The 14809-nt window shown below is 36.8% G+C and overlaps 1 protein-coding gene across 3 annotated transcripts in view; it reads left to right on the forward strand.

Moving 5' to 3' along the window:
* The window catches only part of ETV1 (ETS variant transcription factor 1), an 86537-nt gene that overhangs the window by 32805 nt on the left and 38923 nt on the right, over positions 1–14809 (forward strand). For all 3 annotated transcript variants that reach the window (XM_090287146.1, XM_090287145.1, XM_090287147.1), the window contains one exon: positions 12580–12709. In XM_090287146.1, the coding sequence (XP_090143272.1) occupies positions 12580–12709 (130 nt within the window). The remainder of the gene's footprint in view (positions 1–12579; positions 12710–14809) is intronic.

A 14809-nucleotide genomic window follows, 5' to 3' on the forward strand; every position in this document is an offset into this window, starting at 1 on the left:
ATACTTTATTTAATAAAATCTTACTTATTTGCTTGTTCTTAGTGAGGAAACTTACACATCATAGAAACTGCTGATCCTTTTAGTAATTATTTTTCCAAAGTGATGACAGCCATATTAGTAATTGGCAATCTTATTTGGCAATGAAATATTTCAATTTTGTTTTTTATGTTACTATGATCTGTAGAGTAGTTAATGCAAAACTTTAGGTTGGACCCCCTGTGTTTGTGATTTAATAATGAAGGAAGCCCTGGCTGGTGTGGCTCAGTGGATTGAACGCCAGCCTGCGAACCAAAGGGTCGCTGGTTCGATTCCCAGTCAGGGCACATGCCTGGTTGTGGGCCGGGTCCCCAGTTCGGGGTGTGCAAGAGGCAACCACACATTGATGTTTCTCTGCCTCTCTTTTTCCCTCCTTTCCCCTCTCTCTAAAAATAAATTTAAAAAAAAATTTTTTAAATAGTGAAGGATAATTAAAGATCACATTTATCCTTTATTACTTATAAGTAAAAACTTTTTAGATGCATTGATTCTTCTCTGTTGCCTATTTTCTTCTTTTTTGTGTCGGTGAATTTCAAATAATATTTTTTTCCACTTTTTATCTGAACCATTTGTTAAAGACTATACAGATAGTTTAGAGAGGGTAGAATGGTGGGGTTTGTCCTAGAGAGCTGTAGGACATGTTTTACCTGTGGAGAGGACCTGCCTTCATGGTTACACAGTAGCATGGACTGAGCACCCTGGTGTCTGGGTAGCTGCAAGGCTCATCTTTCTTAGCATTTTAGAACTTCTTTGTGCTAGACTGAGAAACACTGGGTAGTAATGGGATCTTCCAGCCCTTCCTCAGCCAGAAATAATAATTGTTACTATGAACTCTTTTTCCAAAGAGTGCTATCCACTATTTGAAAGAAATTACAGAGTTATTTGGCAGAGTAAGATTTATTTTTGTAGCTGTATAGGGCAACAAAGAGAATTTTTATTAAAGCACCATGGCTCTGGCTGGGAGGCTGGTTGGAGCATCATCCTGTACACCAAAAGGTTGCAGGTTCAATTCCCAGTGAGGGCATATAAACTAGGTTGCGGGTTCGGTCCCCGGTCAGGGCACATATGGGAGGCAACCAATAGATGTTTCTCTGTTTCTCTGTCACATTGATGTTCCTCTCTCCGCCCCCTCTCCCCACCATCTCTCTCTCAATAAATGTCCTCTAGTGAGAATTAAAAATAAATAAATAAAGGAAAGTGGAATAATTTCTGCAGAAGAGGTGTTTTCCGTATTCATAAAAGTCACAATTGAGTAATACATTAAGCAGAGCCATTTTTGAGAGGTGTGGGTTTGGGTGGTTGATTCAGAACTCCATTTCAATCTATTAGGTCTGTTTCTCTCATAACTGCAGCTTGTTCAGGTTTTATTCCTGCCAGTTGGATGTGAAGTGCTGTATGTTTGGGCTCACTGTACAGAACTCGTTTCCAAAAAATAGTGTCGTGCTGATTTCCATCTACTGGACCAGTAGGGGTAGGAAGATCTGATTTGAAGCCAATGCAAAAATGCAAAACTGATTAGATTTGGACTGTTCATCCATTAGGCCTTTCTTTCCCTGTTTTTAACCTTTTCCAGATGGAAGAACCAGTTTCCTCTCAGGGCACTCTCTCCTAGCAATGAGACTGTGAAGACGAGGATCATTTAGTACCACTACTGCTATAAGTACTGTGATAGTAGATGGGGCTTTAAAATTTAGAGGAATAAATCAATACACTCTGTACTTGGTTTCTTTATTTCTCAATTAATGGTTTTCGTGGTGCTTTTAAAATTAGGGAAATAACTCTTTGATTCTGCTTTTTGTTGTGTGAATATAACAGTACTTTCTGATATCAGCTGGAAAGTAGGTGGTCCATGGAACACCTTTGAAAGCACCAAGTGTTTTTAAATGTTAACTGTATTGCATGTACACCTTTCTAATGTGCATTATGTACCCTCCCTTCTTGAATATAGTAGATTATACACGATTTTGCTTTTTCATGATGATTAAGGCTTGTTATTATTGAATTTCAGTGACTGCTGTTTGCTAAAATGCAGTAATGCCCTCAGCTATTGTTGAGTTGTATCGAGCTCTTTATGGCCTTAGAACATTATGCCCTCTGAATTCTTGTATCAGATTTTCCCATCTTTCTCATCTTTGACATCAATAAGCAAGTTCTTGCACAACCTGGCATTACATTTTAGAGACAGAAGGAAAGAATGCTTAGTGTAATGCCTTCATTTTGTAGACTAGGGACAAAAGCCCAGAGAGGTTGCAGTGTGCCTGTGGTCACACAGCTAGTTAGGGGTAGATACAGATTAACTCACTCCTAATCCAGTGCTCATTCTACCAGGCCACACTCCTTACTTTTTCCTTCTATCAAGGTACCTTTCCCTGCAGATTCTTCTTGTGTAAATTTTTTGCTTTTAATGTGTAGTTGACATACATAAAGTGAAACTGGGAACAAGATAAATAGAGTCTGGTGGCTTGAAGTCCTGCTGCTAGCAAGTCACTTTACTTCCTTGAGTCTCAGTTTAGTCTGTGAAAGAAAGTGATTGGACAAATAATGGCAATAATTAACATTTTCTGAGTACCTACTGTATGCCAGGGATTATTCTAAGTTCTCATGTACCAGAAGTCATCTAGCTAGTAAGTAGCAAAGCCAAGATTCAGTATCCACACTCTTGACTACTCTCATTTCTGGATGATCTGCAGGCTCTTTATCTACAATGCATAAGATTCCAGATTTGAGTAGTCACCAGTAACACACATTATTGAGCACTTACTACACACTGCAAAAGTAGTGTCTCATTTAACCCTACCAGCAACTCCACGAAGCAGGTGCAGTTATCATCCTTGTTTTCTAGATGAAACTGAAACAGAGAGCGTGGGTAAGTGGCTTGTCCAGCCTTATAGCTGGTAAGTGGAAGTAGGAGGATTAGAAACCAGGCAGATTTAAGTGCCAGCAAGCTTTGCTACTATGCCTTACTGCCTGAGAATGAGTATCTGAGCCACAGCATTATGTGAGTTTTGTATATTTATTTTTGCTGACTAAAGGCGGGGTGTGTTCATGCATGTGAGTGTTCCCATGTGTGCACAGACACATGTGGAAACACACTCATTAATGATTTGTTAGCTGTGTTACATGAGGGGTAGAAAACTCTTAATTCCAAGCATAAATGTGAGTGAAAGAATTTAGCGTAGGAGATAATGAGGTGTGAAGTGGTGGGGATGGTGGGGATGGTGGGGAAGGTGGGAATGGTGGGGATGTTGGGGACCGTGATCAATAAGAAAACACGGATTTGGGGCAAAGGGGGCTCAGCCAACTGCTGCCCTGCTTTTCAGTTTGGAAAGCGGACTGGATATTGTTTTTTTCTAGAGAAGCCAGAAGTTTAGAATTTAAACCAGAAAGATGTTTTGAAGCTGAGTTTTGAATTACCATTAATTAATTAAAATTATTTGAAACCATCCTGTGAACCAATCAGAAACCTTGGCAAACTGGTTTAGAGCATCAGGGCTGGTGTGTAAGTGACCTTCAGACAAGTGAGAGGTAGCTGCGTCTGGGTAGCACCACAATTCTTACAGAGAAGAAAGGCCCAGACCCTTGTCTTTCCGGTCCATTCTCTTTCATTAAGGTGGTATGATGGTACTTTGCAATGTAGAGAAAGTTGAATAGTTAAATGTAGGTTTTTTTTTTTTTCCTTTTAAAAAAAATCCTTATCTGTGGGTATGTTTATTGATTTTAGACCTAGAGTAAGTTGGGGGAGGGAGAGAGAGATGGAGAAAGAGAGAGAAACATTCACTGGTTGCCTCCCTTAGGTCCCCTGACCAGGGATTGAACCTGCAACCTGTCGGTGTACCGCACAGCGCTCCCAGCTGAGCCACCCAACCGTGACTTACGTGTACTTTTAAGAAATAACTGTCCGATGAGGCTGTCACATAACCAGAAGACTACAGTCTACTCTGTAGACTGTAAGGACTCCCAGCTTCTGATTTCATCGGTGTCCTCAGCACTAAATTCCAAGTCTGTAGACACCCAACTCTGGCTGGGGCTGTGCTGTCGGTGCAGGGTCACCTCCCCTCTGGAATTTTGTCAAACTACACCCCTGCCTCCTTCAGGTGCGCCCCTGGCAGGACGGTTCAGTAACCCCTTCAGCAGAGTATGCAATTGCTATTACTGATAGGAACGTGGTATTAGGGGGAAAAAAAACCCGACTGACATCCTCTTCTGAGAAATGTATGATTTCTCCGAGACTAAGTTTTGGTTTCCAAACTGCCCAGGATGTTCCTGACAGATGCTGAGTATTTACTTCCTGGAGCAAGACAGGGGCACTGTTTGCCTTCCTCTAATAAAAGGAGTTTCTCTGTGTTATCTTTGTACCCTTCGGACTTCCACTTTTGATTCCTTTAGTACAAAAGTTTCAGAGTACAAACACTAACGCAGTCCCCAAAACTTGTCCTATCTCATGTCCTCTTCAGTTCAGAAATTCTGAGGTCCATAACAAGGAGAGAGAGTCTTCCTTACTTTGCCTTTGCAGATCACTACTGAACAGCATTTTATGTGCTGCCAAAATAGAATCAGAGGGCAAACTACGAATGGGATTTATCCCAACTGATAATAGTTCTTTAAAAACATTGAATCTTCTGTGTTATAACCGCTCTACTTGAAGGATATTATTTAGGAAAAAAATAAATATCAAATTGCTGTGCTGTGGTCTAAATTTGTTTGGGAAATATTATAGGCGAATGTATTTCCAGATGCTTCAAATAATGGAAAATTATAAAAACTTGCTTGACTCGGGGTCCCTGTCCTTAAATGTGGTTCAGTTTGCATTTTGATAGCAGTTCAGAAATGTTATCGCTTCTTTTGTCACAGATATAATTCACATCTTTCTTCAGGCACTGTAAACAAGAGAAATGGTTTAATGGCCCCATAAAGGCACTCTGCTGATAGCTGAGATTGGGCCCTTCTGTAATGGATGTTGGGTGTGTGTCTGTGTCAGTGGTGTGTGTGCACAGGGGGGGGTGGGGAGGGCTTGGAAGAGGTAAATGTACTGGAAAAGAACCTTTGAGAGGCTCAAGCAGATAGAGCAGCAATGCGTGCTGCTTTTCTGTATGTCTTGGAAGATGATGTGACACTGTTGTCTTTATTTGTACACAAGCCATCCCCTTTGCTTTTGGAATTTAACTGAGTACTAATTGAGGTTATTGCTGTCCATTTATCACCTGAAATTGAAGTGTTAATGTAAAGTGAATGCTTTCAACTAGTGAGTATCTTCCTACCTACATGTATTTGTATAAAAAGGCCGCTTGCATTTTTCATGCCATATTTCTATCTGGTCTTAAATAATTTAATGTATGTATACTGTTTACTTTTTTACCCTTTTACAGAGATTTTTTAAAAAATCACTGCTATAGCCAAGTGAAATATTTTTTACAAGCACCTCAGTGTCCACAGAATGATTTGTTTTGACTTTCTCAGTTATATTTTGTAGACAAGTGTAAAAAATTCTCCATGTTATACATAACCATGGTCTAAGTAAATGCCTTAAAATTCCTCAAAGCACATAAATTTGTGGTGATTTAGAGCCTCTATATTGTGTCTTTTGTTCATCATCTTGTTTGTGTATATCTTCATAAATTGGCTACACAAAGCCACAAACTAGGTTTTGAGAGTCAGAGTAAACAGTTAATAAAGCAAAATGAAATGCCCTTTGTTAATCCTACCCTATCACTAGCAGATGTCACTATACCACCCCGCTACTTCAATGTTTTCTTTCTCCTTTCTTATTCTAGACCATAACCTAGAACTGTCTTCGGAAAGGGGCCAAATAATTAGTACCTTTGGCTCTGTGGGACATAGGGTTTCTGTCACATACAGTCCATTGATATTCAGAGTAGCCCTAATACCGTCCTTAACAAATGGACGGGACAGTGTTATAATAAATCTTCACTTATTAGAAGAGGTGGGGAGCCAGATTGGGCCCAGGGCTGTGATTCACCAACCCCCGGACTAGAACATTGTACAGTAGGGTTTTCTAAAACAGAATTTTTGAGCAGAGTGGAAATCTCAACATCAAAATCAGGAGACTGCCATCTTAGCTCCTTTTGCTTTAAAAACTACGGATTTCATTCAAAGACCTGGTTCTGTTTAGAGAAGTAATTAAAAATGTGATATGTTCCTGGTCCCTGGGTAATTGTATTGTACTCACAGAAATTGCTACGGTATTTTAATTTTATGATAAGAGTTCAGAGGAAAGCAGAGTGAAAGGTCAGCCCCAAGACAACTTATCATTGTATTTATTTACATCTACTGTCCACATATAGAAGGGGACCATCACTTGTGATATTTTGGTTCTCAGCATCTAGGGGGAATATTTAGATGCTGGATAGCAACATTTTTTCTTTTGATAGAGTATGAGTTGGTGTGAATTTTTAAATACCTTTGGTCACAGTGATAAATTGGAAGAAGGCAGAATGCCCAAAAGCAAGCACAAATGCTCTGAGAAGTTGTTTTCATTTAGATACAAGTGCCAAGAATACATTATTAAGGTCATGCATACAGAAATATGCATCACATACACATAAATTAATCAAACGTAAAGAAGACTTGCCAGTATCTTTATTAGAGAAAACTTCTTTAAAAAGCAAAAGCATAAGTAAAGCTCTAATTGGACTTCTCTTGGCTCTTGATGATAAGACTGTATCTTTTCATCTTCTCTCTGTAGCTTCATATTCACCACTCCCTGCCCCTGCCAGCACCTGGCATAGTGTCTGGGCCATAGCAAATAAATGAAGTAATGGAGAAATGAATGAATAAAGAAACATCTGATATAATGTTATAGTGGTGCTCCTAAGGATGTTTACTCAAAATAAATTTGAATTATATGCTGAAGGGCTCAAGAGGTTCAGACAAAAGCTCAGGGCTCTGATTCTTAACCTGTTATAAGTTAGTTCTAGGTCTTTAGTTTGACATGAAACTTACCTTCTTTATGCTTCAAAAGTGTTTGCAAAGTGGGGAGATGAAAATATATATTCCTCTTGTCTTGAATGATAAGAATCAAGTACAGTAGGTGAAGATTATTTGAAAACATCATGATGCTATGTAAATTTGAGGTTTTTAATAAAAGCAGTATAGCCAGTGCTTTCTATCGCAATTCCAAACTCAACCACAATTCAGTAAGTTGACACGTACAGTTAAACATACTATATTTTTCTTAAATTTACAAGACATCATCATCTTCGCTAGAGAAATGTAAACTGACACTCGATTCATAGATGTCACTGTTTATTCTTTGGACTAAACACAAACTAGTCAGTTATAACAAACATGGTCTGTTTTCAATTTAATGGTAAAAAAAAATGCCCCATGTCATGATGCTTTGGTAATTTATTCTGCTATGAGCAAATTTTATTTTATTTTTAAAGATTTTATCTATTTATTTTCATAGAGAGGGGAAGGGAGGGAGAAAGAGAGAAATAGCAACATTGATTGGATGGCTGCCTCTTGCATGGGCCTGGACCAGACCCGGACCAAAGACTGCACCCAGAATTGAACCAGCAACTTTTCACTTGGCAGGAGGAAGCCCAAACCAGCTAAGCCGTACCAGTCAGGGCTGCTATGAGCAAATTTTAAAATATACTATCTTCATCTATCTTTTAGGTGTTTAAATGTGATTTATTATATGTCTACCTCTACCAAAGATGTGGTCCTATTACTAGTATTATTGCCCTTGGAAAGCAAAGGGCATATCTCTGCTCTAGTAGATTGAGGACGGGATTGTGCCTCTCTTGTAAAATGTCAGTGGAAAAAAAAAAGGAAGCAAATGCTGTCTCATAGTTCATAAATCTAAAATCAAAACAATTACTAATTTAAATTTTTGAATTAAGAAGTGGTTAAGTGTATTTTGGAGGTGCATTTTTTAAACTTCTGATATTTTGGAGCTCTTAAATTTAATCATTAGAAAAACTTGGTCATCATTAGTCAGCCTTAAGATGTGATTTTAAAGGTCAAGCCACCATTAAAGAAAAATTGCAAGATGCATCTCTCCAGCGTTCTTTCTGCTTCTCCTAAAGGTCGGACTGTCCAGAGGAGTTGTGGGTCAGGCAAGTTTGCATGGAAACGTGTTTGAGGAATGCCCCAGGAAGACTGCAGATTTCATAGATAAATTATGTGAACAGTCTGAAGTCAGGGATCAAGACATAATGTAATACCATTTGGAATCACCCCTTCTTTGTAAATGAGATGAAGGAGTTAACTCACTTGATTTGACACACTTGAAGAAGGGAAGATTCACTTTAATTAAAACTATAAACAATGCAGATGCCGGTAGCTCTCTGTTCCAGACCCAGCAAGGACAGTACAGTAAGTGAAATGAAATGTCTAGCAGCCTCGGCAGCAGGCTGGAGCCGTGTTCAGCAAAAGTAATTTAATTAGTGTTGATCATGACTCCAGATGATGGTGATTTGATAAGGAATAATTTAGTACTTAACAGCCTTTTACATGCACCAACTCCATGTGGGAAGGTAGAGCAAATTGCACAAAATGAATGTGCCGCTTTCCCTTGCGCTGGTGCCAGTGAGCTGGAAAACTGCCTGTTAGCAGACGCTCCGACTCTCAGCCCCATGATGAAATACCCAACACGCTCTCAGCTCAGCCCTCTCCGGTGGAATTCTCTATACTACCTTTATTTAAGAATAAATAAGTCACTTGTGTGATATAGAATCTCCAGGAAGCAGGAAAGTGAAAATGAAGAAAATACAGTAGTAGCGTGTGGTTCTTGTGCAAAACGTTGAAGATCTTTAGGGTGGCTTCTGCTTGTTATCCTCACACACAGCAATTAAAAAAAAAAAAAATCCTAGCCAACTCACATTCATTGGATTACTTATTTGGCTTATGATTAGAAAAATAAACTCACAGTTCCAAGCGCCCGTAATGATTAAGAAGCCCACACACGTTGAATGTGTTATAGAGGGTAGGAGAGCCCTCAACTTCAGGAAGTAGAAAACCTGTGAGAATTCTTGAGTGTTGGCATCTAACGAAAAGGAAGACATTGTTAGTTTTGTTTTTAAGTCTTTTCAAGTACTGGACCCATTTTAATGCAGCTCACGCTGGATCCAGGTGGTGCTAAGTATCGTAATGGATTTGAAATTAACCCAGTTATGACAGTCAACTAGAAATTTTGTAAGATACAGAATCCTGATACACATCCCAGCCTTAGTGACTCGGAATCGTCTCAGTTCTGGAGGCTAGAAGTCTGACTTGAAGGTGTGAGCAGGGTTCTGAGCCCTGGGAGAGAGCATATATCCTAGCTTCTGGTGGTTTGCTGGCAATCTTTGGGCATTTCTTGGCTTGCAGAAGCATCACTGATCTCTGCCTTCATCATCACATAGCGTTCTCCAGTGAGTGTTTCTGTATTGTAATTCTCCCTTTTTATAAGGACAAGAGTCATGTTGGATCAGATCCCATCCCTTTGACCTCATCTTAATCCCCCTAACAAGGGCATTTGGGAGGGGACACAGTTCAACCTATATCATGAGTTCTGGGAATCTCTGTTTTTTCAAAAGTTGCCTGGGTACTTAGATGTCCGGCCAGATTTGAGATCCTGCGTTTAGGGATCAACTTGCCTCTGAGAGCATTGTGGGAATCCTTACATCCTTTCTCCTAAAGTCAATTCAGAAAGCACATGAAACACAGCTGAAACTTCTAGAGCTGCAGACAGTGTACCCACTAAGGTGGACCACGACTTTTGCTTCTAGTTTGATACCAGTGGACATTTTGATAGGAGGTTACTGTCAGGCAAGCAGCCATTCCTGATAGTGCCCCAAATTTGCCATTCCTTCCCTCACTCATCTGGAATTTTTTATCCCCTGAAGTGGAAGCACATTCTCAGGTGTCTGCTGAAACAAGAAGCCAGACATGTTAAAATATCTTAATTTGTACCACATAGCATTCATTGATGCCTCTCATGTTTTGTAAGCTTTTTGTTGAGATATGCATTGATTATGCAAAAATCCTAGGTGTACAGCTTGGTGAGTTTTACAGATGCATATATTAAAATAACCACCATGCAGAGCAAGATATAAAATATTTCCAGCACTGTGGCAGGTTACAAGTGCCTTTTCTCAATCGTTAACATGCCCATCCACCAGCAGCAGGGCATTCTTTCACTCTTAGTTAGTTTGGTCTGATCTTTAACTTCATATACTACGTATTCTGTAAGACAGTTTGTGTTCCTGCATGTATCAGTAATTTGTCCTGTGTTATTACTGTGTAGTATTTCATTGTGTGAATGTGACACAGTTGCTTCATCCACTACCTGCTAATGAACATTTGAGTATTTCCAGTTTTTACTGGTAGGAATAAAGCTGCTTGGAACATCCTAAACATGCCTTTCATTGAACGTATGCAGTCTTTTCTCTTGGATATATACCTAAGAGTGTAATCACTAGACACAGGGTAGATTTATGTTGAGCCGTAATAGCTACTGCCCAAAGTTTTTTCAATGTGTGCATGTGCACACATACTACAGGGCAAGAATTTTCTTAAGCGTACTACTTTAAATTCTTTGTTTTCCCCCCAAATTTTAAACTTTTCACCATGCATATTTGAGACTTAGATAAAAGTAGAGAATAATATAACAAACTCTGACCTCCTCATCAACATTTTTTCAAGTCCATCGATCCCCCATACATCATTTTATTTTTCCATAATTTTTACTTGGGACAATTTTAAAGAGAAGTCTAGACACCTTGTTATTTTCTGTTACAGACTTTATAAGTCTGTAACTTTAAGTCATATTTTGGTACAACTGCCATTCCATTATCATGCCCAACAAAATTAACATTAGTTTCTTAATATCTAACACCTAGTCTGTATTTGAATTTATTTGTTGCAAAGATGTGTTTTTCTAGTTGGTTGTTCAAATCAAAATCCTTGCAAGTCCGTCCTTATATTGTAATTGATTCTTGAAGTTCTTAAATCTCTTCTACCTGAATGGATAATAAATTACAATTTTCTGACTTGGTAAAGCTATTGAAAATGAGCACTCTTGGCATATGAAGACACAGGTAATTTCTCCTTCGTTTCTGTTCTACTTTGAATAGGTGTAGGAAGCACATGCTACATCAAGAAAATACTTTGAATTAGACCATCCAGGAAATTATTTTATTATTATTTATTAAGTTTTCCTTAGACAACTAATTTAGGTAAAATTTGTTTCTTTGGCAAATTTGTTTTCTACGATGTTTCAGATGGTTCTTGAGTACCATGAAAAATTCTGTCAAAACTTTATACATGTACAAATAGTATTTATTTTTCTATAGTGTAGTAGTTCTTGATATCAAATTCTTATATTAAAATTATATCTGACATTCAAACTAGTACAAGTTTATAATGCCATAATGTCATAATTAAGATTGAATGGTATCTAAAACAACAAGGTATTTTTTATCTTGTCATACCTTTATAGAATAAAGACAATATTTTGTGATTTAATTCCAGTGTTTATTGTAGTTAAAATCTTCAGAATGTGTGTCTTCCTTTTGTTTACCTCTTGATTAGTCATACTTGTGTATATTGTACATGAAAATAAAATCCATTCTCATGTCTATTACTTCTTTATCTTTTTACCAATTTTTCATCTAAACTAAAACCTCAATTATTCTTACAGGACTGCTAATAGATACTTTTCAATTTAATATAGAAGAATAAAAATATATAGTGTTATTTATTTATTATTTCTAGAGCTATGATTCCCTTCAAATATATTTGTCTTTCAGCCTTCATATTTATATGATCTTTGTATTATATTAAAAATTAATAACTATAAGTATAACCACATATTAAATGATATGAAAAAGCAGAAAACATTGTATGATTGAGAATAATTGTTCTATATTGGGTTACACGAAACAAATAACTGCCACATATTTTTTCACATTTCATCCTCACAATTGTGGTAAGTAGATAGGGTGGTGCTTTTACCTGTTTTATAAATGAGCACTGCCTTCAAAGATGTTGAGAGTTTTGCCCAAATTATCATCAGTTTCCAGTGGACCTACACCTAGATTGTCTTTCTCATAGTCCAGTTGTCATGGTATTAAACTACTAAATTTATGGACTTGAGATCATTTTCTTTCAATAATGCTTAAAATTATGTTCCAGTCTTCAGTTAATTTGTTTGTGTTTTTATATTCCAGTTTCCAGTTAATTCGGTTCTTCTTTTTTTTTAGTTTTAATCATTGGAAATCTTTCTGAAATGTTTTTAAAACATACTTTATGAACACTGTGCTTCTGTTATTAATATCAGCTAAGCAAATTAGAAGTGATTCACTTCAAGTAATGAGGGTCCAAGCGTGTATTTTGTTAGACAATAAACAGAAATGGAAGATACAGAGATTCTTCAGAAACTTTTCTTCAATTCTAGTCATCAAATGTGACTTTTCTTATGTATGTAAGTAAGTTAATATAAATGTTAGTGACATTTTAACCAGGAGAAGTAGAGCAGGTTAATATACTTAATTCTTAACTGCATTTCATTTTGGGTTTTTGTTTTTGTTTTCCTAGTGGCTTTTCATGGCCTACCACTGAAAATCAAGAAAGAACCCCACAGTCCATGTTCAGAACTCAGCTCTGCCTGCAGTCAAGAACAGCCGTTTAAATTCAGCTATGGAGAAAAGTGCCTGTACAATGTCAGGTAAAGCAATCAGGTGTATATAGAGAGAAAATAGTGTTTATCGAAACAAAAAATCCAGAATCTAATATAAAATCTCAAGACAAATTTTCTAAGTTATATCTTCAACATTTAACAAGCTAAATAGGACAAGTGTTTAGAAGAACTCCAAAAAACTGTTTACCATCCAATCACACACTTTTTAGAATAATTTTAAAGCAATAATTTTCTTTTTTTTTTAATAATTTATTTATTTGTTTAATTTTATTTTTTTAGAGAGAGGGGAAAGGAGAAAGAGAGGGAGAGAAAGATCACTGTGTGGTTGCCTCTCACTCGTGCCCCTAACTGGGGACCTGACGTGCAACCTAGTCATGTGCCCTGACTGGGAATCGAACCAGCGACACTTGGCTCGCAGGCTGACACTCAATCCACTGAGCCATGCAGCCAGGGCTTAAAGCAATAATTTTCATCCACATTATTGGTTGCTTTTCTACTGAGTGATGCATCTGGATTTGAAAAGAAGGTCTTGGTCCAAGCAGCTATTGAAAGTTCTCATTAGAATGAATGTATTATGCACTTTAGATAGAGTTTGTAGGAAAAAAGTGAAACATTTGGCATGTCTCAGCAGTACATTAGTTATCTGACAGGCTTTACAGATGATCTATAAGATGCATTCATGGACAATTGCAACAAAGTTAGAATTTTATAAGGCTTAGCAGAGGCTATTATCTATTAAAAAGCCAGTTGTTCGTTCTGATGATAATAAAGGGTGGAGCAATAAAAGTACATTGTTCATTTGTTAGAAAATTTGATAACATATACGTTCATTAAAAACCCTTCATAGTAAATTGCATTGTGCTACTTTTCATAGTGGCCTCTAATTGCATGAGGAAGAAACTGGCTCTGTATATTGAATATCATTACTTTCAATTACATTAGAAACTTAGTTCTTAAAAGGAGTTAGTTTGGAAGCTTAAAAATGATTACAAATATTTGCAGTTTTATAACTTATGTTGATTCAAGGTCATAATGCATTGTGATCCAAATGGGGCTTATATTTTCTCCCATCTTTACTACTTATACTCTGTATCAAGATATCTAAGATTCAGGAAATTTAGATTTGTGCCATCTCTCAGCAGCTGACCAATGCTCGCATATTCTATTACTATTTATTCATGCAAACTCAAACTTGTCTTTTGTATTTACTTTTCTAGGAGGGTCACCAGAGCCTTGAATTTATGAGCCAGTTCAATTGAAAACTACAAACATCTCTTTTTGGAGCTAACTATTAAAAAATACTTGGTTTAGATAAAGAAAATATTGATCCAAGTTTCATTTTATAGTGTTTGTAGTTTTTGTATTTTCTCCTTAAACGTGTCATGCATTCACAGAATAATTATTTAACATATCAAAGAAGGTTTAATTAATGAACTAAATAAATTCAGAATTGTCATTGAATTTTGGCATTGATCAGAAGTTACTATGAAATAGCCACTGCTTTATATGACATAACTAATATCCATAAATTAACAGTAGAGGAATTGCCTGAATATTTTGAGATATTTTCTGGAGACAAATAATTCCATTAGTGATATATGAATTAAATTCTGGATTCTCCTTCTCTATACAAACTATAAATACAACATTTCATGGGGGAAAAAGTATTATCCTAGGGTAGAGGATGTGGTTTTATTGTTTTTTTTGTTTGTTTGTTTTTTTCTTTTTACATGGGAATGAGTCAGTTGAATCGTTTTAGAGAAATAGATTCTCATTTAGAAATATTGGTAAAGAAGAGAATAAAACCAAACATAATGAGTAACATTGACTGTGCTTTAAGGCAAGAGTAGACTTATGCAGCATACACTCCTTTACTTCTGTAAAGTATTTTTACATTGACTGTAATATAGATGAAGCAACAGAATAAATTATTACATATCTCCATGCAAAATGTTTCGTTTCTAAAGGAAAAAAGTAGGTGTTGGTGAACTTCTTTTTATTTTATAAGGAAATTCAGTATTTTAACATAGAAATATTTTTATTTGTAAATTTAAGTAAAATTTGTTTTTTTGTAATGTATTTTTTATGTCATAAAAATGAGTTAAAGCACATTCTCAAAAGTTACAC

Source organism: Furipterus horrens, unplaced genomic scaffold (assembly GCF_987537825.1).
Source record: "Furipterus horrens unplaced genomic scaffold, mFurHor1.1.pri manual_scaffold_9, whole genome shotgun sequence".
NCBI lineage: Eukaryota > Metazoa > Chordata > Mammalia > Chiroptera > Furipteridae > Furipterus > Furipterus horrens.